Genomic DNA, 26,432 nt, shown 5'->3' with positions numbered 1-26,432 from the left:
ATCAGATTCTATAATATTTTCTTAAATTACAGGGTACTTCTTCGAAGAAGGCAGGAGGGGCAGCCCCCCCCCTCCGGTGTAGGCGCCCATGCACAAGTTGCAAGACAGCTTGAAGTGGGACTGTAAATATCAAATGTTTTTGTAATTCTACCCTACCAACCCATGTCTTGATATTTTAATGTCTTCATATTTTCATGTCTTGATATTTTAATGTCTTGATATTTTAATGTCTTGATATTTTAATGTCTTCATATTTTCATGTCTTGATATTTTAATGTCTTGATATTTTCATGTCTTGATATTTTCATGTCTTGATATTTTAATTTCTTGATATTTTCATGTCTTGATATTTTCATGTCTTGATATTTTCATGTCTTGATATTTTCATGTCTTGATATTTTTATGTCTTGATATTTTCATGTCTTGATATTTTCATGTCTTGATATTTTCATGTCTTGATATTTTAATGTCTTGATATTTTCATGTCTTGATATTTTCATGTCTTGATATTTTAATGTCTTGATATTTTCATGTCTTGATATTTTCATGTCTTGATATTTTAATGTCTTGATATTTTCATGTCTTGATATTTTCATGTCTTGATATTTTAATTTCTTGATATTTTCATGTCTTGATATTTTCATGTCTTGATATTTTCATGTCTTGATATTTTCATGTCTTGATATTTTCATGTCTTGATATTTTCATGTCTTGATATTTTCATGTCTTGATATTTTCATGTCTTGATATTTTCATGTCTTGATATTTTCATGTCTTGATATTTTCATGTCTTGATATTTTCATGTCTTGATATTTTCAGGTTCTATTTAATTTTAACTTCCTATTTCTATGCATAAGTTAATAGCCGAATGTCTTACTACTTTTGCATGAACAAAGTGTTGCTAGTCGGCGGAAGAAGGCCACTGTTTCTTCTACTCGACCCCCTCAAAAATTGGAGAACTGACAGCCCAAAAATAAATGGTCCAAATGATGAGAGCGCCACCTCCAGTCTTGTGATTGAAAATGGTCAAATATTCTAAGGGTCATCTTACCCTTATTTGCTAATATTTTTTCGTATTTTAAAAGCAAATGAATTAAAACTGTCCGGTATACAATTAAAGCTTCAAAGGAAAATTTCACCGCCAGTGAACAATATAGTTGATATCAAATTCTATCAAGTACTTTTCTATGGAGTCAAATTTCTATGGACCCTAGGTTACTTTGCAAGCGAAATGTCAATATGTGGATAATTCATTTCGCACTGCAGGGACGCCAGTGAATATAAAGTCAAACCACCTGCTATAATCAGTTCAAAATTGTTATCGTATTTAAAAAAACTAGCGAATCTGTCATCTGGAAAATTTAAAGCTTCTCGCAGAAGCACAGAAATCAAGACGGACACACGGAAGAGAAAGCAAGTCACCAAGAAACGAGGGGGATTGAAACGCTTGTTAAAGGAGGAACTGAAAGATTCGCGAAGGCTTCTGGGACATGCGTTTGCGTTCCCATATCTCTAGCTGACAGTGTCATTCAAGACGGCTAAGTCAAGAGAAAGGTCTTCGTTTACGGTTTTGGTCGGTTTTCAATACTTTACGTCGTGGTGTTTATGCGAACGTAACGAATCACTGAATGCACTAAAAACTATAGAATAGGCAAGAACAAGGTAACGTCACAACTGCAGAAAGATGGATACGTGCAGCGTTCTCGGCGCAAACTTCATGCAGAAGGCGGCTCGAATCATCCTTGGAATGATCAACACGACAACATGCTTTACCGCGACCTTTGGAAACTTATTGATTATTCTCGTTATATTTCATTATAAGTCTTTGAGACGGCGTTCCAATTATCTAATCGTGTGCCTTGCCTTGACCGATCTTACAGTTGGTCTTGTGTTGCAGCCAATAGCTTCAGCCCAAATATTCGCCGAGTCGATTGGGAAGGACTGCAAAGTGGCATATGCAGTAACATATATTGGAGCAATGCTGTGTGGAGCATCATCCTGGATTCTCACACTCATAAGCTATGACCGCTACCTGCATTTGGTGAAACTCCAGAACTACAATATGTATATGACGAAAAGAAAGCTACGCTTCATGGTAACTTTTTGCTGGGTATATCCAATTTGCCTGGGATTTCTCATGTTCAGTGACGTCACACTAGACATCTATTACGCTCTCTTGGTCCTCAGTGCAAATTTCAATGTCTTGGTTATTGTCTTTTGCTACTGGAAGTCATACAAGTTCATCAAAGAAAAAGCGAAAATATTTCCCCGCAACGCAGGACTGACCCAAGCAAGTAACAACGAAACTGATAAAATAAGGCATCACTGGAAGCTGGCGAAAACTTTTGCCCTGATTATTGGCTGTTATCTATTGTGCTGGACACCAATGGTTATTTTCGTCGTCTATCTCATGATTGCTCGCAAAGCCAAACTCTCATTCGGTGATTTTGAGCCATACCTGTACACCATCTACCAGATGACACTTGTCATGGGATACAGCAATTCATCAATGAACCCCGTGATCTACTTTTGGAGGAACAAGGAGCTCAAAGCAGGCATGAAGCAATTTGTCATAAACACAATCTTGAGGCGACAATACCTCTTAAAAGAGAACGTTAATGTTTCAGTGCAGTCTAGCACTTAACCCGAGACAAGCTTAAATTTGCTGATGAATGTTATAATTTGCTGACAAAACGAAAGCCCTAGCAATAACTAGCAAATCGCGAATGAACCTTCCAAAGAATTGATTCAAATCATGCAAAAAGCTATGTGGTTGATTATTTCGAATTTTCGTTTTTACATTGAGCTTGTAAGAGTGATTCTAGCATAAAAAGCGAGCCATTGCACAGGAAAAGCAAATCTGAGCCACGATTTATATTAAAGATAAATTTTTACAAGGTTTAAAATCTTATTCTGAAACCTGCCAGTTTTCCTCATAGCATTTGAGTTACGTGATCACAACAATGACGCATAAACCTAAAATGAAAACCCATAGTCAAAAATACCAAGCTCTAGATTTCTAAACGCTTCGTGAAATAATCGCAAGCAAGGCCACCCACCTTTCAAACAACATCTTAAATTAACCAAAACCCATCATCCTTATTCCCCTTCATAGACATGCTCTAAGGCAAACAAATAAGCAGAGTTTGCGCCCAGATTATAAGTTTTTTTCCTCTCGCAAGTGAGCATTGTGTGAGTCGGCGGCACCAGCAACATCGAAGCATACAAATACAACAAAAGAGGTGAACACAATTCCAGCCTTGCTCGTATGAAAGAATGGTCAATTAAAGTTCGCTTTTATTCATGAAATCCCACAAGGACTAATATTAGGCTCCTCTTTGCAAGTGGCTCTAAGTTAACAAAGACCAAGGGAATAGTTACATAAATGGGTATTTGTTTAAATGTAGCACTTAATATAGTTGGAAATATTGTATAGTTATGATACGATATATATTCACATGACCTTTTGAAAGTGCACAGATTTACAGCAACGTGTTTCTTCGATAACCTTATCAAAGAGTGTGGATAAAAAGTGCAAGCGACTGTCTTTAAACTGAACTAATTTGCTTTACTTAAAATGAAATTCAATTTATTTACGTCAGATTTTCAGGGAAACTCTCATTGGTGAAAGGCAAGCTATTGTCATTCTCCCACTGCTCTATTGTGTCATTTGACGGTACCTTTTTTAGCATTACACAAACCGCAATTTTCAAAATTAAATTTACTCTCCTAAAGACACTCCGGAAAATTAGATAGCATATTTTGTATATCCCGTAGCAAAATATTGTCTTTTCGCAAAGAACTGATACATTAAAAATTGATGAATATTTGTTTTGCAAAATCAATCTTGGCTTGCAATATAAAGCGGAGAGCGGGGAATTGTTGGATTCCAGAGCTCTTGCCATTGTAAAAAACAGAAAGATTTGAAACAAAAGAAAGAGATAATTGCCGCTCGGCCAGTAGCATACAAACAAAGTCATTCGACTAATCAGGCCTACACAGGTTTATTTGAGTAGAAGTAAGCTCCGCTAGATATAAAGGAAATATCGTTAATTATTACATATGACAGGTGGCAACTTGAAACTTTCATGCTCGTAACATCAAAGTACATACAGCTCTGCATGTGTAACATCAAACACTATTAAACATGCAGATGCAGAGGAGTGTAGTGCTATGAAGTATGAAAATAAGAGGGGGGGGGGCTGTTCAGGTGCGGATCCAGCCTGACTTCTGACCTATGCAAAGGTCGTCAGAAAGAGAAGCCACGCCTTTTTGTGTTGGAAACGCCCATATTTATCTGAATAAAATCAGTATCACAGGGGGTTCCAAACAGGAAATCTTGGGAAACAACTCTCAAAGGGTAGATGACTCGATTTACCTGCGACTCGAAGGAAAAAGCCTCCTCTGAGTTGCTCGACCTCGGCAGGATTCGAACTAGGGCCACCCACAATCCGAGCGCAACGCTAGAGAATTGACACGCTTAGCTTGAAGTTCATGTGATTGTTAATTTCCATTTCATTAGTTGCAACAAACAATTGCAGAGGACAACTGTAAATGATTGCATAGGTCAACTCTGATTCATATTGGTTGGCTGTACCGCTGCAGAGACAATATATTAATAATGGCTAAATCAAATATCACCTATCTTCGCGCCAAAGATTGCAGAGGTGAAATGCACGCTGATTGGCTTACAAGATCTCTGCATGGGTCGAACAAGTGGTTATTGGCTCTCGACGGACAAACAAGCTTCTGAATTCAGAAAATACCTTAGAGATAGAAAATACGGACCAGATAAATGCCTTGAATTGCCACTCCACTGTTCTCTAGAGAGACTGAAAGATGGTCAGCAAAATAAATGCCCTGTCTTCTGCATGTTATTGGTATCAACGGGGGCATATCTAGGACGGACGTTGCTAAAGAATTCGCCAAAAAACTATTGATTAAAAATTTTGATAGTTTCCATTTTACTTTGTTGATGTAAAAATTTGACTTATGCTTCTGCGTAGGTTGCTGTAGTCTGGATCTGCCTCTGCATTGCGAAAATATTGCAAAAACAATAGCAAAAGTAGAAATTGGCTACTTTTTGGCATCAGCCCACCTGAGCCCCCACCCCCTAGCACTGTACCCCTCCATACTAATACACAACAGAAGGTTCTCAGGATTAAAAATATTCAGGGACTATCCTGAAGAAGGGTGCTTTTGTCTGTTGACAGTTTTTTCTCACCCTGTAATATAATTATGGTCTTTTTGTAACATTGTGACATGTTAAGATATCTGTAGCAGCTCATTTTTCAAAGTATGGCACTAATAACGCTTCAAATGGAAACTATATAAAAGTACTCATTTTGTGACCACACCCAAAAAGAGTGAGACTCGCCCTTTTGTCGGCAAAAAGCAATACAGAACCCTCCAAAAAACTTTTTGGCTTCACCCCTGTTGCCTGCCCAACTTTTCAGCACTGGCTTCGTGTCTGGGTCTTCTCTGATTTGTACTTACAGGTTCTGAGATTGTTGAAATCAACATGGCACCTTCAAAAAAATTATCATCTCATTGAATTATTTGCTATACTAGGTAAATCTTAGGGCGTTCTTTCAATATCCTTATTCCTATCTGATATCTCCCATAGTTTGATATGCAAAAATTATACCCCAAATTTGTGCCCAAGAAAATGTGAAGAAAACAAAAAGAACTTATAACAAACTTTTCAACACTTTCATTTATCAGAATCTAAGCTCAAAGCTTAAAATGCAAACTTGTTTTAGAATATCATAGGTAATTTTAACAATGACATTTCAAAATCATCTAATAAGACAAGAACACAATGATAAAAAAACAGTCTGGAGAACTTGTGCTCCAATAAATACCTTTTTCCCATGACCATAAAAAGGTGAAAAGACATCACATGATTAGTTTAAACCACACATCTCAAGGCTCAGTTCCCACAGTTTTGCTGAAACTTTATCATCCAAAGCTTTTGGTTGAAGTTTCTCCTCTTTACAATCTCCAAAATATCCTCCAGAGACACTGTCAAGTTCTGATGATGTAGCAAGATGAACAACAGTCTGGGCTCCTTCTACTGGGGTGCGCATAAACAGGAATGCAAAAATTGGATAGAGAATCTTCTTTATTTTATTATTTAGCTTGTGTCTTGGCAGTTCAGTTGCAACAAACCCAGGATGAAGAGAATTGACTGTTACACCTATTGGATTAAAATATGATAAATTTGCTTTTCAACTGCTGAAACTTGGCATTTGTTGTCGGATTAAAAAGATCTTAGTTTGAAATAAACTCAATGGAATAAGAATCTGAAAAAAACATACTTTGTAGATCAAAGATACTGAATAAAGTTGCAGATATCAAAAGGGTCCTTGTCCACTCTATATGGCAGATAGAAAAGGCCAATTTAAGAAACTAAAATTGTATTAAAACTCTTAAAAAAATCACTGGCATATGAAAAACTTTTTTAGGCTGAGGATACATTGAAATTGTCACATTTGTGATACCATAACTTAGATCAGCTTGAAAAGTTTTGCAAATGAAATATCCATTTAGTCCTTGCAAATAACTATCTTCTGGAGCAAAATGCTACCAAATAATAACTTTCATCCTCTTAGCATTTTTCAGAAAACTTTGCTTTTTAAAACAGTATCATGCATATATCTTTTAAGCAGGATAATAAAATACCTAATACCTTTACCCTTTCAAAAATTCCCTAACAAGCAGCTATAAAAACATTTCAAAATTATCCATAATAATTCTTTTCAAAAATGGAGAGTTTATTTGTTTTTATTGTGTACACATTAATCTGATAAGAAATGGATACATTTGAAAATGTCTTTTCAGATCAAAATGGAAACAAATCAAAATGAAACTGGCATGAGTGTTGCTTTTCATTATAACTTAAACAAAGCTTCATAGAAAAATCTTTTGACTAGCAGCCACAAACAGGTACATTTCCCTGAAAAGTAATTAAATTGAGACTCTTCCAGAAGCAGAGTCTCTCTTATCTAGCAATTTTGAATCATCTTATGAACAATACCAAACAAACAAGTGCAGAAATTAAAAAAGATTAAATATATAACAATATTACAATAGATGAAAAACAGAAAATTGCAAGCAGAATTGATCAAACTTGGTAGGAGAGAAGAGGTGGTATGTTGCCAGGAGATTCTTGCATAATACTGTTTGAAATTTTTCGTGGATTATGAGAAGGGGCAGATTTAAGCGAAAGAATTGGGGTGGGGGTGTTAAGTAGTGATTAAACTTTGTGCCTCACCCTCCAGGTGACTCAAAAATTATGGAAACATCTGCTTACAAAAACTCAGCTTTTAACTTCCAGGAAAAAAAGATAAGAAGATAAATACAGATGGTGTGTGCAATCTTGTGCATAACTATTTCATGAAGATATGAATTGAGCATATGGCCAAGATGTTGGTATGTGATTTTTTATGACATGGGTTTGGAGACAACAAAGCTTTAAATGATGGCCACTATGAATATTATGAAGATAACGATGGACCAGGTACAATAAACAGCCAACTCAAAAAAGAGCAAGCTGCCATTCTTTTCAGATGCCTTACAGCTGCTTTACAATACATTCACCAGAATATGTTTAGTTTCTTAAGTCAATTTTGCTGACTGACTTCTTTTGTTCTTGGTTTATATAATTTCTATTGATTTGAGTTTGATACATTAGACAATGATAAATAAACCTGTGTTCTTGTGGATTCCCTTTCATGCACAAAAATGATAGGGACAAATGAGCTAAACCAGCAAATTTTGAAGAGAATCAAAGACAGTTTGACCTTGCAAGCTCATCCCTAGCACACTACTGTTCCTTACCTATCCCCCCCCCCCCTCAATAACAGTGAAGTGTCTGCTATTGCTGCTTTGCACACTTACCTCTGGGTACCTTCTTGCACAGCTCATAGGCAAACAATAGATTCGCTAATTTGCTTTGTTTGTATGCATCAAAACCTTTGTATCCTTTTTCTGCATTCAAATTCTCAAAGTCTATCTTCGCTTTTTCATAAAGCTTTGATGCTACAATAATAACCCTGGCTGAATCTTTCAACTTGCTCAGAAGTAGGTTTGTTAACAGAAAATGGCCTAGGTAGTTCACAGCAAATGTTGTTTCATAACCATCTTCTGTAAGAGAATATGGTGGATGGAAGACACCAGCATTATTGATAAGAATGTTAACTTGTGGCTCCGTATCGTAAATATTCTGACAAAATTTTCGTATCGACTTAAATGAGGCTAAATCAAGCTCCTTAACAACGACATCACAAGAAGTGCCTGTTTCTTCAAAAATTTCTCTGGCTGCCTTCCTACCCTTCTCGACATCCCTACAAGCTAATATCACCCTTGCCTTTCTCTTTGCCAGTTCTTTTGATACTTCTTTTCCAATGCCAGTATTAGCACCAGTTATTATTACAGTCTTCCCGTAAAGGCTGTTTACATTGGTACAAAGTGGTGGTACCTTTCGGCGCAGGAATCGCCTTAGGGCAATAATGATACCCATACCAGAGACAACCGAGACAAAAACATTTATGTTCGAAATTTCTAATTTCAGCATAATGATTGAAAACAAAATTTAAGAACAGGTAAAAAGCGACCTGTTTCGATTGCAATTTTAAAAGATTCTTCAACATGAGAGCACGAGAACGAGACAGATGACGAACAACGAGAGTGAGGCAGCTGACACAGCATAAATTAGAAACCAGGCAACCAGGCAACCAACCAGGCAACCAGGCAACCAGGCAACCAGGCAACCAGGCAACCAGGCAACCAGGCAACCAGGCAACCAGGCAACCAGGCAACCAGGCAACCAGGCAACCAGGCAACCAGGCAACCAGGCAACCAGGCAACCAGGCAACCAGGCAATTCCTGATTTTTGCAAAGCATTGAAACTGCTCGATGCTTTCATAAATGAACAGTTTTTACCGGTGCTAACTGAAGGCTATCACTGCTCCGAAATTGAGCGAAAACTAATCAGTCTTCCGGTACGTTTTGGAGGACTTGGCATACCGATATTTTCTGAGATAACTCACCAAGAATATGTTTTTTCAAAGAGAGTGAGTGACGAGTCAGTTATCAATGTATATCAAGCATCAAGTTACTGAGTTAACGCTTAGCAACAATGAAATGAAGAAAACGAAGATTGAAATTACCAATGAAAGAGCAAAATCGCATGAGGAGAACTTGCACTGCCAAGAGAATCTATGACACTCGATCAAAGCAAAGCAAACGAGCTGTCTTGGATGTAAGGTGCGTCTTCATGGCTCACTTCTCTTCCTTTGAAGGCTGAAAATTTTGTTCTCAACAAGCGTGAATCCCACAACGCAATCCAATGAAGATATAGATGACATCTAATGTAAAGTTCATGCCAACTATTTGTCTATGCGGAAAACACTTTTCCGTTGACCATGCGATGTCTTGTCAAAAAGGTGGATACATTCATCATCGACACAATGAAGTACGTGATCTACTCAGCAAGTTAGCAACAGAAGTTTCTAACGATGTTAGAATTGAGCCACCTCTACAACATCTCAGTGGTGAAAATGTATGTATGTATGTATGTATGTGTGTATGTATGTGTGTATGTGGCAGGGCCGTCGCTAAGCACTTTCACATAGGGGGGTGCCAGTCACCAATTTGCCGACAAAATAGGGCGTGGCCTAAGATATTTCAATGTGGGGGTGTGGCATTTTGACGCAATTGATTTTGTTTATCAAAGAGGATGTTCTCGTTAGTCAATCATCGCTTCAATTTTCGAGTGACTATGAGTACCTAGGTTTTGAAGGCCTTGAAACAGAACCGAAAGACGAGGTCCCCCAGGAAATTTTTTGCGACCACGCCCTTTAGATTGTCTTAAAATGCATTTCCGAATATTTCTTGCAGTCATTTCTTGCAATCGTTTAGAACTTTTAACTATTTTTAGGCATACCTACGTTTCATTTATTTCATTCTTAAGGCCCCCTCGACCTCAAGGCCCTGAGGCACTTTGCCCCCTTTCCCTGCTTACAGTGGCTTCCAGTACCTCCAGGATTAACGTTCAGAGTTTTTCAATAAACTTTGATCCTTCCCTAAACTCCAAACTTTAGGTAGAAATTAGGTCGCCCTGGATATTGGACATTAGATTCTAGACTCCAGCTGCCGAAAGGGAGTCATTTGAAGTTTTTGGGGGACATTTGCCCCTCCGTGACACCCATAGCGCTATCTTTTCCTGTTTTGAATTGCTGAGGGCTTTTGGGCAATACTTTTAAGTTCACATCCTCATCTTATCCCAACTGTTCGCTAAAGCTATTGCTTTGGGAACTTTGAAAGCAAAACCCGACAAAACTCTCCTTTTAGAAAATTTGCCGACAAGAATTTTCTAGGGGGGGTGCCGCACATAAGTATAAATATCTTTAACGTAAATAACAGGACTAAGCAAAGCTTGTTTTCAGCCTGGTTTACAAATAAAAGGTGGAAAAAATATCTTAAAGTAAAACTTTATTTACAATGATATAGTAGTAAAAATAGGTAAGTAAGAAGATATATTCCTTAATCCTTTAGGAAGAGAATTCCAAACTCTGGTTCCATAAAATTTGAATGTCTAGACATAAATCGTACCTTCACCTTTTGATCTGTAGAGGCATCCACTGGTCGAGGAACGTGTATGGTGTTTATGTACGTCTGATGCGCTTGTTGTTAAATCAGATAAATACCTAGGTGCCATATCATTGATAACCTTAAACATGAGCAAACATGTGTTCAGTTCAATTCTCTGGTTGATTGGTAGCCAGTTTAGTTGTACGAAGAGAGGTTTGCTACTGGTAAGTATGACACGAGCACATCGTTTGTGAAGTTTCAAAAGAGTATCCAAATGCTTGGTGCTGAGATTATGGTGGCTTAACACAAGTGAATTAGCAACAATGCCTGCCAAAAGTACTTGGAACACCCACCAATTTACGCTGCATTTGATATCTTTCATTACTTTCATGAAAAAATTGCTACTTCCGCCCCCTTCCCCCTCAAACAATGTTGATGATTTAGAGAAATATCATAAAAGAAGCGCAAAAGAAAGTGCTTCCTAAAATCCTAACCCATTTGATAGTAAACCAACAATGTTCCGTGGGGGAGAGGGGGATGATTGGTTTTGACCTTGGAAATTGATGTCAGTGTTCCAAGACTTTTGGCAGGCATTGAAGGTTAACCAAGCTTTCACGAGGGAGGTACACTTTCACTCTCCTGATGATTGAGATTCCATAGTTCAGCTTTTTGCATAAATCTCTCATATGATCAGAAAAAAACCAGGTGTTCATCCAATGTAAATTCTATACATTTATATCATCTTCTGAACAGGTTGCTTGACTGCGTTTACTAAATAACAAGGCTTTTGTTTTCCCTGGATGCGGCACTAGTCGATTCTTGGATGTGTAACTACTACGTTCATCAAGATTACTTTGAATATCAGATGAAACTAACAAACGGGACATTCTATGTGATAAAATTGTTGTATCATCTGCAAACATAATAACTTCCGCTGAAAATTAGCAGGCAGATTGTTTACAAAACAGGAAACAGCAGTGGTCCTAGAATCGATCCTTGGAGGATACCAGTAGTTATTGTAGTTCTCTTGGATAAAACTCCATTGAAAGTAACAACTTGGTTTCTTTGAGGCAAATATGAATTATATGTTATACCTGGGTTGAACCGTTTGACTTTGGTTAGTAAGGAAGTATGGTCAACAGTGACAAAGCTTTACGCAGATCCAAAAAAATAGCTCCAGTTTATAAAGATTCATCCATTTCATTTTATTTCATATCAATGAGGTTTATCAGTGCCGTAGTAGTGGAATACTTGAGACGAAGCCAGATTTGAGTTGGTTCAGTAAGTTTTCATTTATTAGAAATGCGTGAATGTGGTTAAAAGCAATTCTCTCAAGTACTTTACTAAACCAGTTCAGGACGGAGATAGATCGATAGTTGTCGACATTTTCAATGTTACCAGCTTTAAATATAGGCACGAGTTTGGCACTTTCCAGTGGGAAGGGAACACTCCAGATTTGAATAAAAACTCAATAAGATTTGTAAGTGTCAAAACGAAACGTTGCGATTTTCCAAGGATTTTGACCAATGTCATTGAGATGTTAACTAAACCTGTTCCTTTGGTGGTGCGTAACTTTGAGATAACGTTTACAACAGTATCAGGAGAGACAGCCAGGAGATCCAGTATCTTCTGTGTAACCTTGCAAACATTGGCATCTTCAGAAGGTCGCAAGCTAGCTGTAAGTTTGTGTGCAACGGTACTGAAGAAATCATAGAAGCAATTTGCTATTTCAAGGTTAGAGAAGTGCTATTTCAAGGTTTCTTTTCTTCAGAGAAGATAAAATCAGGTATCTTGGACTTGTTAGATGGAAGACGTTCCTTTAATGTTTTCCAAACCCTTTTAGGGTTGTTCCAATTTCCATTGATGATTGAGTTGAAGTATTCACGCTTTGATTCCCTTATAGCTTCAGTTGCTCAATTGCATGCTTTTTTGTAGAATTTTCTAGTGAACTCTGATTTGTCACGATGGTAAAGTTGCAAAGCATAAGATTTTTGTCGTATTAGCTAAATCACATTGCTATTAATCCATGGATATGAATCCTTTCAAACCCTCTTTTGCCTTTTAGGTGCGTGTTGATCAATTATCTGTGACAACAGTTGATAGAAGGTGTCTATTTTATCATCCATACTGTCAAACAACTCTAACAATTGCCATGTAGCAGCCTCCACGTCATCTAAATATATATATATCTTCATCGAAAGACTTGAAGTCACGGTTTCCGATTTGTACATGGACATGTTCAGGTTTATTGGAGCTGTGGGTAGATCTTGATGCAAATATTCCATAATGATGATCATTATGATCGCTTATCCCTAATTGAATCGCACCAGATTGTTTTATGTAGGCTGGGACTGTTACATATACTAAGTCAATAAGGGTTGAAGTAGTTTCAGTAATTCTAGTTGGCAGATCAATTAATTGTTTTAGGGTAAATGATTGGCAGATGTCCTCTAGTGACCTTGTCAAATTGTCAGGCTGTAGTTGATCTAAATTGAAGTCACCCATCATGATGAGGTCATCAATCCCATCAGAGTTGTCAAAGACATTCTCCAAAAAATCTGACATACAAGGATCAATAGCAGACTGGGGGTTGGGCCGGTACATCACCAGAATAAATGATGGACTGTTCGATGGGGTGACTTTAATTGCAGTTGCTTCCAAGTTGGCACAGTTGACAGTAAAAAATTTTAGTGCCCTTTAAGTGCTCTAAGTACAAAATTCCCTCTAAGTACAAAATTCTCTCTAAGTGCTGCAAAGATTTATGATGCTTTTTTTTTCTTTTCCCTATCCTACAAAGTTTTGGCTATTTTCCTAACTTGATCAAAAGGGTCTCGATTAACGTCCACTTTTCCGATGTTCTCTCATAACAAGGTGACGTTTTCTAGTAGACTTACTCCATGAGCCTCTGTTTCGCTACTGCCTCGCTTTACTGACGCTACAACAGAGACTCATAATCCAAACTACTCACAAACTGGCGCTCAGGACAACTTTTTGCCCTACCAATTACAGAGCAGCTTTTTAAAATAAACCCTAAACCAGACCCTAACCCTTTACTTGAAATAATTAATCATGCTAATTTATGACTATTAATCATGCTTATTTATGACTATCAGGTCGAGTAGTATGGAAACTAGACAATTCCGAGTCTCTGTGGTAGCGTCAGTCAAGTGAGGCAGATTTGAAACAGAGGCTCATAGAGAAAGTCCAGTTTTTTCAGTACACTTCCATTCAAAAAGTATTGCACCACTTTGACGAACGAGTTATGGCGCCGTAGTTGTAAAGAATATGACCTTTGCAATTCAAACCACGTAGACATCGTTTTATGTCAGTTTAAAGTTCCAAACTAATTAAATATATATTCAAAACACTGGCAACATCCCAAGTTTGAACATCCGGTCGTAGGAAACCCTTTTTTGCAATACACTCTTTTTTTGTAAGAGCAATTTTATAAGAACATGAGTCTCAAACTTGGTCGAGAGTTAAGAACAAACTAAGAACGGGCTGAGGCTGAGCTACTGTTAAAAGCAATTTTGAACAACATTTTGTCTCAAAAACGAGGACTTTTAGCCATATGCGGTGAATATTCAAACTTGTCGGCAAATAAAGATTGCCTCACCCACTTTGTTGGCAATTGATGTCTGAACATCTCCCTAGAGTTAGAACGCCAGCAATCCAGCCTCAGATTTTCGAAAAACAGTCAGCCTGATTTTAAATTTACTGGTTCGTACAAAAAAGAGTGTTTTGCAAATAACTTGCTATAAGGGCCTGTTCATACGAGGTGAGTTATCCCACTGAAGTGGTATTTGGGCAGGTCTATCAGCATCAAAATCCAAATGTTGGTACTCCATCTTCGTTTTATTGGATTCCAAGCATTTAATTATATTTTCAGCCATGGCGGTTGACAATCGAAAATTCTTTTTCATTGGTTCTTCGCGTCCAGACATGCTAGCAGCCATGTTGAATTGGAAATCCTGCTAATTCGCGCTTGCGCAATACTGACAGATTCATCCCACCTAACCGAGGAACGTGTTCACATGAGAGATTTTTATCCCGCCTCAGTGAGATCCCACTGGCACGGAGCGAGATCTCACTCAAGTGGGATAGTTCACCTCGCATATGAATGTAATGTTATTTCTTCATACAAATCAGTTTATCGGTTGGATCTCACCTCAGTGGGACAATTATTCTCATATGAACAGGCCCTAAGTAGCATGCTAACTAATATAAGAAATGACTGCAAGAAATGACTGCAAGAAATGACTGCAAGAAATGACTGCAAGAAATGACTGCAAGAAATGACTGCAAGAAATGACTGCAAGAAATGACTGCAAGAAATGACTGCAAGAAATGACTGCAAGAAATTTTCTGAGGTGCATTTAAGCTATTCAGAAGGGTGTGGTTGCAAAATTTTCTGTTCGCTCCTAGCGCAGGAGCCTCCACTTTTCATTTTGCCCCAGAGCCTCTAAAACCTGTCAGAAAAATAGTCAGTCGACTTAAACTTAAAGACTTAAAGACCCGACTTAAAGACTCATTGCTAACAATAAGCCATTGCGCTACGCAAGAAGTACCCCATAATGAATTTTTAGACAGTCTAAAAATCAATTTTGGTTAATCCGTAAAAGTTTACTGCCATTGTTTGGATCGTCGCCACGCTCGCAAAGTCAAGGACTTGAATAGATTTACCCTAGAGTTTTGAACAACAACGCCTTTTCAATTTTTTCCAAAATTGCTCTCTTGCTTTTCTATCAGAGCGTATTTTGTGGGATTAGGTCCATGTAAATCCAATTAAAGAAACAAAACATCTTCCTATCTGTAATGAATGGATTTCAAGAATTGAATATTTCAAACAATTTTTTCGAACAATACTCCTGATTTTGCGTGGCAGCACTGCATTAGTTCATGCTACGCTGAGCTAGTACGACATGACATGAAATCCGATACGACACGAGGCTAGGAGTATCACCACACCCACGCTATTATCGAAATGCCAAAAGTTTATTATCAGTCTCATCAGAGAGAATGAGGGGAAACTGAGAATCGGAAAATATAGGGGAATAAAGGGGAATATCAGCATATCTTTGACAATGAAACACTTTTTAAAACCGTGAATCATATCGGAGAGCTTGTGTGGTTTCTAGCCAGCACCATTTTCAAGGACATCATTTTATTCTTGGGTTATTGTCGCAAGGTATGAGATGGTACCGGGAGGTTGCCGTAGATTTGCTTCCAAATTTCGCAACCAGCGAGCCAATTCACCATCTTGATACAAAGTTCTTTGCAAACAGCAAAATGAAAAAACGAAAGCAGTTTCAATTCAAGGGAAAAATAGAGAGGAGTAAAAAGAACAATGATTTTTATTTATTATGGCTCTGTTGCCAGCGGCCATTGAGACGAATTCATTTGAATGACGCAGGCGATAAAGTTTGTCCGAGTACATTGATTGGCTGATAAATATACTGACAAAACATCTTCCTCCATGTATGCAAACCAATTACCTCCTTTGATCCCTAAAGAAATCCAAAACTGGGGGGCTAGATTAACAAGAGATTTATACGATGGTGCTAGCCTGTGTCCCAGACCCTTAACTTAAAATTAGACGGGCTGGTCACAGGCTAGGCTTGGCTACACTCCTGACTCTGATGGTATGTTCTTTGCTTTAACTTTTAGCAACTTGTACCCCCGGTACGTCCTTTTACAATAACCTGGGAAGTAGTTTTGTACTGGCTACTTGAATGAAAGGCAATAAATAGATGTGCAATGTTTGACTAGGTAGCACCTTGGCCAGTGAGCACCTGATACGCCGCAGGTTTATTTTCGCATTTTCTTCATAGTATTGTTCACAACTATTTCTTATTTTAACAGACTATTTCAAGCCCTTACACGCTATTATTCGTGTTATCTTTATTTGCTGTTGCAAGATTATTTTTTCTGTATATTGTAAGATATTCGTAGCACATTTATTTATAACTTCTCTTAGATTTGTTTGCAGCTTATTAAAAAGAGGACTGACGCTTTCATTAATTCTCAACCAGAAAGGAATGATAAATCATCCGGTCTTGTCATACATACTGGCATACACACAAATGAAACGGGGATGGGGTCTTATAAGTGCAGGTGGTTGCAGAATGTTTCAAAAATTATTTAGAGGGGGCGGTCATTGGGTATCAAAGAGGGCCCGAAGAAAAAGTTTTTTATGTAAAATGAGGCGCTGAAACTAGAGGCAGTTAAAAAAACTGTTGCTGACGCTGAATTCGTTAGATTCTCGAAATGCTGAAGCAAATTTCATAACACATAGCAGTAAACTTGTTGGTTTTGAACTATTAAATGACGCGTGACATCTCTTATTTTCCCTAGCTGCAAGTGCCTCAGGATGAAGCTCACTTTTGTCGCAATTGTCCTTGGCTTTGCTTTCCTTGCAATCACCAACGGTATTATTCTCGAAATTTATTTTCTCTTCTAATGAATTATTTTGTCTTGTTTTATACTAAAACAACAAAATCTGGAATTATGTATTCAATTTCACAGTTGAGGACCAAGAATAAAAAAGAATTGTTATTATTATTAGCAATGCATCTTGCAGACATATTCAGTGTCAAGGGCCCTCTGGCCTTTCTGATGCTTCTTCTAAGAATGACCATGAAGAGTCTTTCTTCTCTCACAAATATCGATAGCAAAGGATCTAACTGCATTTAATGGCCAAATCTTTGTAAGAATATTTTACTAATCACCTAAATTCGAGATTTTTAATGCTAAAGTATATTTTAGGTGAACCCGACTTGGACAAAGTTGAAAGTAGCGAAGAAGAGGTAAACCAAGAACTTGCAAACGATGATGATCATCCAAATGGTAAAATATTGATTATGTGCTAAGTTTTCAAAATAACTACAAGGCTAAAGGGAAAGGGTTCTCTAAGCTATTTCTCGAGTTGTTTCAGCAACACCTTGCAATTTTTTGAAGTATTAGTTTTTCTTGAAAAAGTAAAAAAAGAAACGTCTATTTTTGTAGTTAAGAAAACTTATTAAATCAAAACTATATCAAACAGAGTGAGTTCGTTTATGGAAAGTCTATTTGAAACGCTTATGTGTTAATTAATGAACATTCTACACATTATAACATCTTCATTTCGAATTTAAATCCACTCTCTTTAAATCAAAATCTGTATCTGTGGATCCATAATTAAGAAATTACTGTTGACACAGTACTACTACCTTATGTTTTTGTTTGATGCCGCTTTTAAAATACAATAATAAGGCATGACTATTTAGCAGGGCGGTATCTTCCGTAGGGAGCGGTGAACTGGACCCCCAAAAAAATTTGAGCAAAACGATTTTGTGCAAAAATATGAACAAAACTAAATTCTTTAAAAATACCAAGGAAACTCTGTAGATACCTTCCATAAAGGTGCAAAATCCTAATTAAACTCGTACAATAGATTTTTAGGTGTTGTACCCTATAACTTAACTGTGTCTAAATCACCTCCCATGAATTGCTTGACGATGCTTTGACCCGCTCCGCTGTTCACTCTACATTGGTTCACTCTGTGCTGACCACTACTTTCCACCAAATTGACAAGACAGATTTGTGGCCCTGTTATCCAAGCACTGCCCAGTCATTGGGCTAGCAGGAGCTATAGCCCGCCCCCCCCCCACTTTTTTACAATAATAGGTTGCAAAAAAATTTTGAAAGTTTACTCTAACTATGCTCTAGCGCAATATTGGATAGTATACTCTTATGTAGTAGCAGTTCTTCTTCACCGAGAAGATCCCTTTTGTTCATTTTCCAGGTGTTTTTTTTATATTTTATCATCTCCAATCTAATTATTCTATTTTTGTAGTTTTTGATATCTTCTCTGAACCCGACTGTTTATAAAACATCAGGAGGAATAAGCAATTATTTTCCGGCGTTCTAGAAGGCGTGGACTCAAACAATTTCCGGTCACGCTTTTCCAGCCTTCCCACATTTAGACTGATGCGCAGTCCCTGAAGCAATCCGAAATATCTTTGTAACATCACCACTGGGGTCCAAGAGAAAAACCAAACTCCTTCTGTCTACACAATTAGCAGCTTTTTCTTTTGCTTGCAGATCGATTCCAAAACTGCTAAATAAAAAGACGACCTGGCTCTGCCATTTATCTTAAACATGCCTGTAACACTTTGATTTAATTTGTATTGCAGAGATTGACACTCAAGAAGACACCTCTGACACCTCCGCTGACAACTCAGATAACACTGAACAGCTAGGTTAGTAGATTGTAGCAATGTTTTATCGGAATTAAAACCAAGGATGGATTATTGTTAGCCAACTAACGAATCTCTTCCTAGCTGTACTAAATCCATATTTGTGCGAATTTAGAACGCTTAAATATAGCTATATTTGTAATAAATGTAAACTCTATACAATACTTTTCACGTAGAGCCAATAACAGAAAAGATTTTGCTGTTTTAGCAACGTCGGTCTGAATTAGTGTTTTTTCTCTATTGTAACAAATAAAATTAAATTAACAATACATACAAAACAATGCAAAAAGATGGCTCAAAGTATATATAATAGCATATATCGCAGGTTAAAATGCGTAAAGGCGATCATTAGCGAGCTACCACATTCTCTTTAGTGACGAGGCATAGACCAAAAAGGCCCTTTTACCCATTTTACAACGAAGCTCTTGTTTTCTATATAATCTACTTACAAATTCTAATGGTAGTGAAAGTTAACAATGTGACTACATTTTAAACGATTAGTTCGCCTTGAATTTTCTTTTAAACGCAATTTTAGATGAACGCAAGCAAAGATCTTAGAAAAAAAAGTTTTTCAATTTTGTTAATCAAGAAAAAGATAATTATTTTTGTGACGGTGCTTGTCGGTACAGTAGATGTGCTCGAATTACATACATTAAATGACACGTTATACAATTAGTCTTTGTTAAATAAACGAAAATAATGAATCAAGTATGTTAGTGCAACGTTTATATTCATATGATGTACAGGGCTGGGAAAGATCTTTTAGCAAAATTCTCTACCGAGAGTTTCCTCTTCAACTTATTGATTGAAGTCATTTTGAAAGTGAAGCTTGGATCAACATTAGCACCTTCGTTTATCACACCTTCTTTTGAATCTCATTTTAACGTCATTTCACTTTCCAGTGTTCTCTATAGTAATGCTGTGCATGCTCATTGTCTGAGATAAATGTTTCCAAACATGCATCTATGTTTGTAATGGGATAGTTATGACAATCTTTTCTTAAGTGATTTTAAAAGAATTTCGCTAACTTTATCGCAAACATCTTTTTTAGATCTTTCAGAAAGTGGTGATGATATTGAAGGCGATTTGGTGGCCAAAAAGGACGCAAAACCATGTAATTATGCCAATGGATATTATTATGTAACAAACTCAAACACAATGGATATTCATTATGTAACTATGAATATTCATAATCACGTAACAAACACGAGCACGTAAAAAATTGGCAGACTTGTTACACAGGTGTACCGATTTGTCCTGATACACAAACTCATAATATTCACAATCCTGATAAAACAACTCTCTTCTTTGATGATCTTTACCCACACGGTTTCTTACCCCAAACGAGGCTAAATCAAAATGTTCAACAAATTAACTTGTATACAGGGGTGGTCGATTATATCTATACTGACCGGTCAACATTTCATTTAGGGTTCGGCAGTAATAGAAGAAGAAGAAGAAGAAGAAGAAGGCGACGACGAAGATTTTGGGGTAGAAGACGGCGACGCTGGTCTTTGGGAAGACGAAGACGGTTCTTCACCAAGAGATATTGGAACAGAAAGCTCTTCCCATCATGCAGAACATCAAGATTCAGTCCTGGAAACACTCCTCCTAGTCGACCGGGCCCATACCGTAAGTATCTACAAACGCTACGGACAACTCCCCTGACCTCATGTTAGCTAACATCTTTCTGAGTGCTTAGTCAAAGTTCAAAGTCGCTCCATAGCCTTCATACCCCTGCAGATGGTAGCACAGTGATATGTCTCAATTTCCCAGTTATTGTTTTGAGTTCATTTTTTGAACAAAATTACATTTGTAACACCAAGTTCTATGAATTAACAACAAGTGCTTAATGATTATGACTGTTTTTGTTGCTAAATAAAGCATTTACTGAAATAGTGCGAATCTTTCATTCATCTTGTGCTCTTTCCTATTGCAGGCTATTGCATCTACTCAAAGAATGGTGAGTAAAGATTTTCTTTATTCTTTTCACATCCCAAGCATTTTTGTTGTATTGTCTTCACTCTATCAAAACGCCTGAAAAGTTTGATCGTAATTGTCAACTGATGAAGGACCTGAACAAACTTTAATTAAAGTCTGAGTTGCATTTCATCACAGGATTGTTTTTATCTAGATTTCGTGCTGCATAATATGTATATCTACCCCCAAAGGCAGTTTTGAAAACTTTGTAAGGTTTCCTTTTAGGGTGACCAAGCATGCTTTTTCGTGTAGCCTCATTTCAATGAGCAAACGTGCACAATTGCAACAGAAAACTGTTGTTGCAGCTCTACCGAATTCTAGTCCTAATACGAAATGTATAGATCTTCCTCCTTTCAAATATTCGTCTCGTGTTTGAAAGCCTCACTTTCTCGCTTCGGTTTTGTTTTCTTTTTATTGCGCGTTGTAAATTTTAGGATTTATTTTCTTCATTTCTAAGTAAAAATTGTTCCTGAATTCATTCACCATTGATGAATCTTTTGCGACATCATAAATCACATTGTGGCTTCATTAAGATAAGGCTATTGCCATTGTTTCATTAGGTTTCTCTGTTTCCTTAGTACCTATAAAGTTCAAAAGCTGCTTGAAAATATATCTCCCTTTCTGTTTGATTGCGTAGGTTCGTTTTGTGCACTCGCTGTTTTTGTTACAAGTTCAACTATGATAATCTCTGCATTTGTGTTTGATGTTTGCTTTTACTCGTTTATTTTTTGCAGTTCATGTGCAGGCGAGATGCTGGGCACCAAAGGTCTACTTGGCAATTGGAGAGCAGTTCAAACCATCCACTCTTGAATTCTTTTTGAACAATGTTAAGATGATTCGAAAATCAGGTTTTAGATACTATACTGTAAACAACCATCCGAGAGTAAACAACATGGTTGCAGGAAACTCCAATTATTACTTGAAATCAAAACATCGGATCCGTACGCCATCGTCGACAGTAAGCTTCTTCGGAGGACAGCATCCAAGGTAAAATAGCTGAATAAGCTGTTGGCAGGCCAAGGAAACAGGAACCTTGCGAAATTTTTGCAGTGCATTATAAGGTTTTAGGACTGCCACTGGTCGTTGATCACGCAGCAGTTGGCATGTTTTTAATACATGTAATGCATTCCAGTCACACACAATCAAGTTGTGAAAAACTTTCTCAGAAAACGATGAAAACATCATCAGATATATGCCGGAAACTTTTTTGAAGGTTTTTATATGTGCATTTTTTAATCTAACGGTTTATTATTTAATTCTAATAACTCTTCTTTTTCTTAGTGTTGTGCCTATCTATACATTGTGGAGACAGTTCAGACAAGGAAGAAATCAAGTGAGAGATTTTGTCTACTGGACTTTCTACCCATACAATCGTGGAAAGAATGTGTGCATTGGAGTAGCAGGAAGTGGTAGGTGCTTCGGAGGTTGTACTGTGATGGGAAACCATGTTGCTGACTGGGAACATGTGACAGTTCGACTTGTAAACAACAGGCCATCTCAGATGTATATTGGAGCACATAATTTCGGCGGAGTATACAATTGGAATGGGGAGACATTTGTCAAAGGTAGGCTTAGCCTTTTCACCAATTTTTAATTTTTTTATCTGATTTGGTTTGCCGAGGGGCTTGACGATAAATGGGGAGCTCAAAAACCCCAAACTTCGGGGCCCCTCTTTTGTCAGTTATTTCATATTTTATAAATACCAAGTTAAATATCAAATACGATTTTCGAGTGTATTGAGTTACCCTTTTATGCATTTTTGAGAGAACAACAAACGATATAAGAAAAAAATGACACCGGGTATATTGTTGTTTTGCGTAGACCTCTACATAACTGAGCAAGATGTTGGATTAGTCATTTTTGTTCCTTTACACTAGAATCTTCAAAAGACACCTTTGTCAAATCAAAATTCATAGACTGTTTTATCACCTTCGGTAAAAAACTTAACAAACTACCTTGGCTGCACGACTTCAAAATCCTAAATAGCCTCGATGCATTTCAAGGTTTCTGAAGGCCAGTTTCCGTGTGGTTTAACAGCGAATTTTTGGCAGGAAATATTCGAAAAGTAAAAATGTGAACTAAATACCTAAACGAGTCGATCTGTGTGAAATGCCACCCATTACTCACATTCAAGTATTTATTTTGTTCGCTTGCCATTGCCTGGAGCCAAGCTCTCAAGGTAAAGTAAACCTCCTCTTTTGGGTCCCTCTGGAATCGGTCTCACCCAAACATCAATCAGCTACGTCACATAAATACATCATATTTTAATCTACTATCAACTGCCAATTCTTTGTATGAATGCCTATCTTGATTCTAACTTACGACAGACTGTTGATTCCTTTGAGTGGTTTACAAACTTCAACCGCTTATTTCTCCGATATAGGCAAAGATAAAGTAACGTTTTCACTTTCTGGACACCCTATCGTATACTCTGCGAAGGGCTCGCATGGACTATGGACAAGACGAGGAAGAATCACATATCAAAAGTTGTTGAACGGAGAAGTTCTTCAAGAACTTGTCTCGTCCGGGACAGTTTGGGACACTTGGAAGAATGTCAAGCTTATCCGTTACATTAAAGGCAAGCATTATACTGGAAACCTCCAGTGGATGAATTTCAAGGGAAGATGGGGCGATCCAAAAAGAGGCTGCGCTGCTCTAGAGAAGATATCGAATGAGTGCAGGCTGAATGATGGCCCAGAGGGACCTGCCATTAAGTCTGTTATGAAGGAAAGAAAATTGTCCTAGAAAACGTCAGACGTTTGTACTATATTTGCTGGCATGATGCATAGTAACTGATTATAGCTGTCTGCTGCTTGTATCGTAAATTTTGCTATGTCAACTCGCTATTTTTGTTATAAGTTCGGGGGCTTGTTGTAATCAACTGTTTGTTGTAGTAGATTAGGTATGCCACCAGTTTTATGTAAGCTGATATTATATTAATCAAGTTGGTTTTAATCGTTATTACGAGCCTTCAAAGAAACCATCGGCTTTTTCCTTCTTCTGTTTTCTATAACTAACTTTGGAAATTTGAAAATTCGAATGACATTTGCGGGCCTTTTCCTTTCACGCGGGCGATCGCCCTCGCCCTGGCCATCGCCCTCGGCCTCGCAAAAATATTGAAGTGGGCTATTGACTGCCCTCGCAAAAACATGTATCGCCCGCAAGAGAAAAGTAAAGTTAGGGAAAAGTTAGCAACAAATTTCACTATTGTTGTTGTCACTTTTATTCAATTCATATCTTCTCGTGGCGTCGTCAAAGATTTCACAAGAGAACTTTTAGCAGAACGTTTTTCAGAACACGAATGCTATCGAAGCTGGGGGTAGATATCCTCTGTTCCGGTCATTTTTAGCAAAAACTCTGCGCCTTAAAATTGTTGATAGGACCTTCAGTCAAGGATGTTTTTACAAGACAACAGGTTGAGAATTCCACAAATCCTTAAAAATTCAGTATCCCGTGCATCACTTTCGAGAAAATCCCCGTCCGGCAAATGTGTAGAATTCCGTCAATAAGTTGCCAGATTTCCGTAATCCGCAACAAGTTTTCTTCAAAGTCCATTCAACTTCAAAGTTCCGTAAGCCTTGTGATGACCCTCGCATCAAACGTCGGTTATTCATTATAGTGCAGTCGCTTAGCAGGTGAATTGTGCATTTTATGATATAAGCATGAAATTTAGTGCAAGTACACAATTTGACATGCTGAATAAGATGAGATGCAAACCCCAATTCAAAAACGCCCCCAAAGTAATTTTTAGACTGGGTTACCTGTACCCAGTCCCCTTTTAGGTCTTCCTTTATATCTTTTAAACTATTCATGCCATAAACCAGACAATTTGTCTTCTGGCGTAATTTGACATGCTGAAAAAGATAAGATGCAGAGCCCGCTTCAAAACGCCCCCAAAGCTATTTTTAGACTGGGATACTTTTGTTCAGTCCTCTTTCGGATTTTCCTCCATATCTTTTATACTATGCAAGTTATAAACCCGAAACTTAGTTTTCTTTTGTAAATTGACATGCCGAACAAGATGACATGACATGACATGATAGTAACTATTACAGAAAATTAGAGACTTATAATCTATTTTTTAATTGTTCCAAAAGACTGTCGAGACAGTAACACATCAATAAAACAAAACAGTATAGCAAAAGCCTAGCCGCGTAAAGAGCTTCACTATAAAAATGTCCTATTTTACCTTTTTGTTTATAGAAATGAAACAAAACCCAATTTACTAAACAACGCTTTACCTTTAAACTCTTCTTGTAGTCCCTCTTAAACGCGCCCCTTTCCTTCTCAAAGTCCCGTAAATCTAAATCTCCTTCGCAGTAACCTCTTTCAGCATACTCCCCGAAATTATTATTATAACAAAGAATAATTCTACTTGTAATTATCTAGAAACATATAAGTTGATTATTAAATGTCCGCAGGTAGTGTCTGGGTTTTCTCCTTTCCTTTCTCTTTTGCAATCCTGCTTGGTCTTTCAACTATCACTTCATTTTGATCTTTTCAATGTTTGCTATTCGTATCCAGTGGCGGCCTGGCCCTTTTCGCCTAGCGGGGCCAGCATCAAAATTTTTCCTGACAATATTGGCAGTCCAGGGGCGGTGCCAAGAAATTCAAAGTGGGGAGGGGGGGCTCGAGTTAATAGCTTTATTTGACTAAAAATCTAACATTGGGAAGGGTCGGCGAGAGGTTGTCAGAGGCCCTTGGTATAACTCTAAATAGAGGCTTTCTTGCGACCACGCCCTTTAGATAAGCTTAAAATACATTTCGAAATATTTCTTGCAGTCATTTTCTTGAAATCCTTTATAAATTCTGCTATTTTTAAGGCATGCTTTTAGTACGTTTGATTAATTCCAGTCCTGAAATGGATTTCATTACTTTGTAATAGGAAAAAGAATACACCCTATTGTTGTATCGTCGAGACAAATTGGTCCTTCCATGAGAAATGAAACAAAAAGACAAAATATACTGACCCCCACATGCGCACAGGGAGGCAAATAAAATAATCTTTGTAACTGTTGTGTTCATTTGGCACCTTGGAGGGGAATCCAAAGCGCCAGATAAAATATTTACCTTTGTTTTGCTAAACTTGCACATTGGGGCAGCTAAACATGCTCAAAACAGGCAAATTAGAGGAGTGTAGGGGTAACAAATAATGGAAAGAGTCGGTCCTAGCCAATAAGTGGAGGATTCCAGTTACTCATAAGGCTAGAAAATGCGTTTCTAGCAAATATATCTTTGAATCATCATGTCATTTGATACAAAATGAAGTGAATATTTCATCGAACTTTAAAGAAATTATATTAAAGGCCAAACAAAACGCAACTGAAAAGGCCAAAAAAGAAAATTAGGCCCGACCCAACTTTCCTGTCAAAATAAATGTATGCCTCTTGAAAAAGAAGCCTGAAGTATCTATGCGTTGGAAACATGAAGTCAATGTTTTGAGTAAAAAGTCATCTGTTTAATCATAGGGTTTAATTTATCCTTTATGAAAAAACCTAATAAGAGCTGGTTTCATTATATTTTAGCTTTGAATGCACTTTTTTGCGTTATTTCTTGTTATCTTGTGCACTTAAAACTGTACGTTCGTGGAAGTGACTTGAGATATAACATATGGACTA

The 26,432-nt window shown here is 37.5% G+C and overlaps 3 protein-coding genes and 1 pseudogene across 4 annotated transcripts; 3 read left to right on the top strand and 1 right to left on the bottom strand.

Annotated features, from left to right (window-relative positions):
- The first annotated feature begins 1,049 nt into the window (after window positions 1-1,049).
- Window positions 1,050-3,610, top strand: LOC135689024 (histamine H2 receptor). Its single transcript, XM_065206131.2, has one exon. The coding sequence runs from the start codon at window positions 1,686-1,688 to the stop codon at window positions 2,643-2,645; it is 960 nt and encodes a 319-aa protein (XP_065062203.1). The 5' UTR covers window positions 1,050-1,685; the 3' UTR covers window positions 2,646-3,610.
- Window positions 3,611-3,961: 351 nt separating this feature from the next.
- Window positions 3,962-8,661, bottom strand: LOC135689006 (retinol dehydrogenase 14). 2 transcript variants are annotated; one of them, XM_065206116.2, is made up of 3 exons: window positions 7,904-8,661; window positions 5,866-6,200; window positions 3,962-5,529 (listed from the first exon to the last, which is right to left on the bottom strand). In XM_065206116.2, exons 1-2 carry the CDS (start codon window positions 8,577-8,579, stop codon window positions 5,908-5,910), a joined length of 969 nt encoding a protein of 322 aa, XP_065062188.2. In that variant the 5' UTR covers window positions 8,580-8,661; the 3' UTR covers window positions 3,962-5,529; window positions 5,866-5,907. The 2 variants fall into 2 exon arrangements, with proteins under 2 accessions (XP_065062188.2, XP_065062179.2); XM_065206107.2 differs by lacking the exon at window positions 3,962-5,529 and having other exon boundaries at window positions 5,692-6,200.
- A 15-nt stretch (window positions 8,662-8,676) lies between these two features.
- Window positions 8,677-13,630, top strand: LOC148959216 (uncharacterized; annotated as a pseudogene).
- Window positions 13,631-16,319: 2,689 nt separating this feature from the next.
- On the top strand, window positions 16,320-23,794 carry LOC135691121 (uncharacterized). Its single transcript, XM_065208899.2, has 10 exons — window positions 16,320-16,403; window positions 16,952-17,025; window positions 17,363-17,443; window positions 18,772-18,837; window positions 19,886-19,948; window positions 20,266-20,466; window positions 20,774-20,797; window positions 21,549-21,801; window positions 22,096-22,379; window positions 23,198-23,794. The coding sequence occupies exons 2-10, from the start codon at window positions 16,968-16,970 to the stop codon at window positions 23,557-23,559; spliced, it is 1,392 nt and encodes a 463-aa protein (XP_065064971.2). The 5' UTR covers window positions 16,320-16,403; window positions 16,952-16,967; the 3' UTR covers window positions 23,560-23,794.
- Window positions 23,795-26,432: the final 2,638 nt, after the last annotated feature.

This window comes from Rhopilema esculentum, chromosome 10 (genome assembly GCF_057945365.1).
Source record: "Rhopilema esculentum isolate cy_ngs chromosome 10, ASM5794536v1, whole genome shotgun sequence".
NCBI classification, from domain to species: domain Eukaryota; kingdom Metazoa; phylum Cnidaria; class Scyphozoa; order Rhizostomeae; family Rhizostomatidae; genus Rhopilema; species Rhopilema esculentum.
Note: the sequence above shows the minus strand (reverse complement) of the source record. Positions and strands in the feature narration are given on the sequence as shown.

What these genes read in the sequence shown, in the direction of transcription:
- LOC135691121 (XM_065208899.2), top strand. Translation starts at nt 16,968, where the DNA reads ATGAAGCTCACTTTTGTCGCAATTGTCCTTGGCTTTGCTTTCCTTGCA. An exon ending in CAAAAAGGACGCAAAACCAT is followed by an intron (nt 19,949 to 20,265) that starts GTAATTATGCCA and finishes CATTTCATTTAG; the next exon opens with GGTTCGGCAGTAATAGAAGA. An exon ending in TGGGGAGACATTTGTCAAAG is followed by an intron (nt 22,380 to 23,197) that starts GTAGGCTTAGCC and finishes TCTCCGATATAG; the next exon opens with GCAAAGATAAAGTAACGTTT.
- LOC135689006 (XM_065206116.2), bottom strand. Translation starts at nt 8,579, where the DNA reads ATGCTGAAATTAGAAATTTCGAACATAAATGTTTTTGTCTCGGTTGTC. An exon ending in GTGCAAGAAGGTACCCAGAG is followed by an intron (nt 6,201 to 7,903) that starts GTAAGTGTGCAA and finishes TTAATCCAATAG; the next exon opens with GTGTAACAGTCAATTCTCTT.
- LOC135689024 (XM_065206131.2), top strand. Translation starts at nt 1,686, where the DNA reads ATGGATACGTGCAGCGTTCTCGGCGCAAACTTCATGCAGAAGGCGGCT.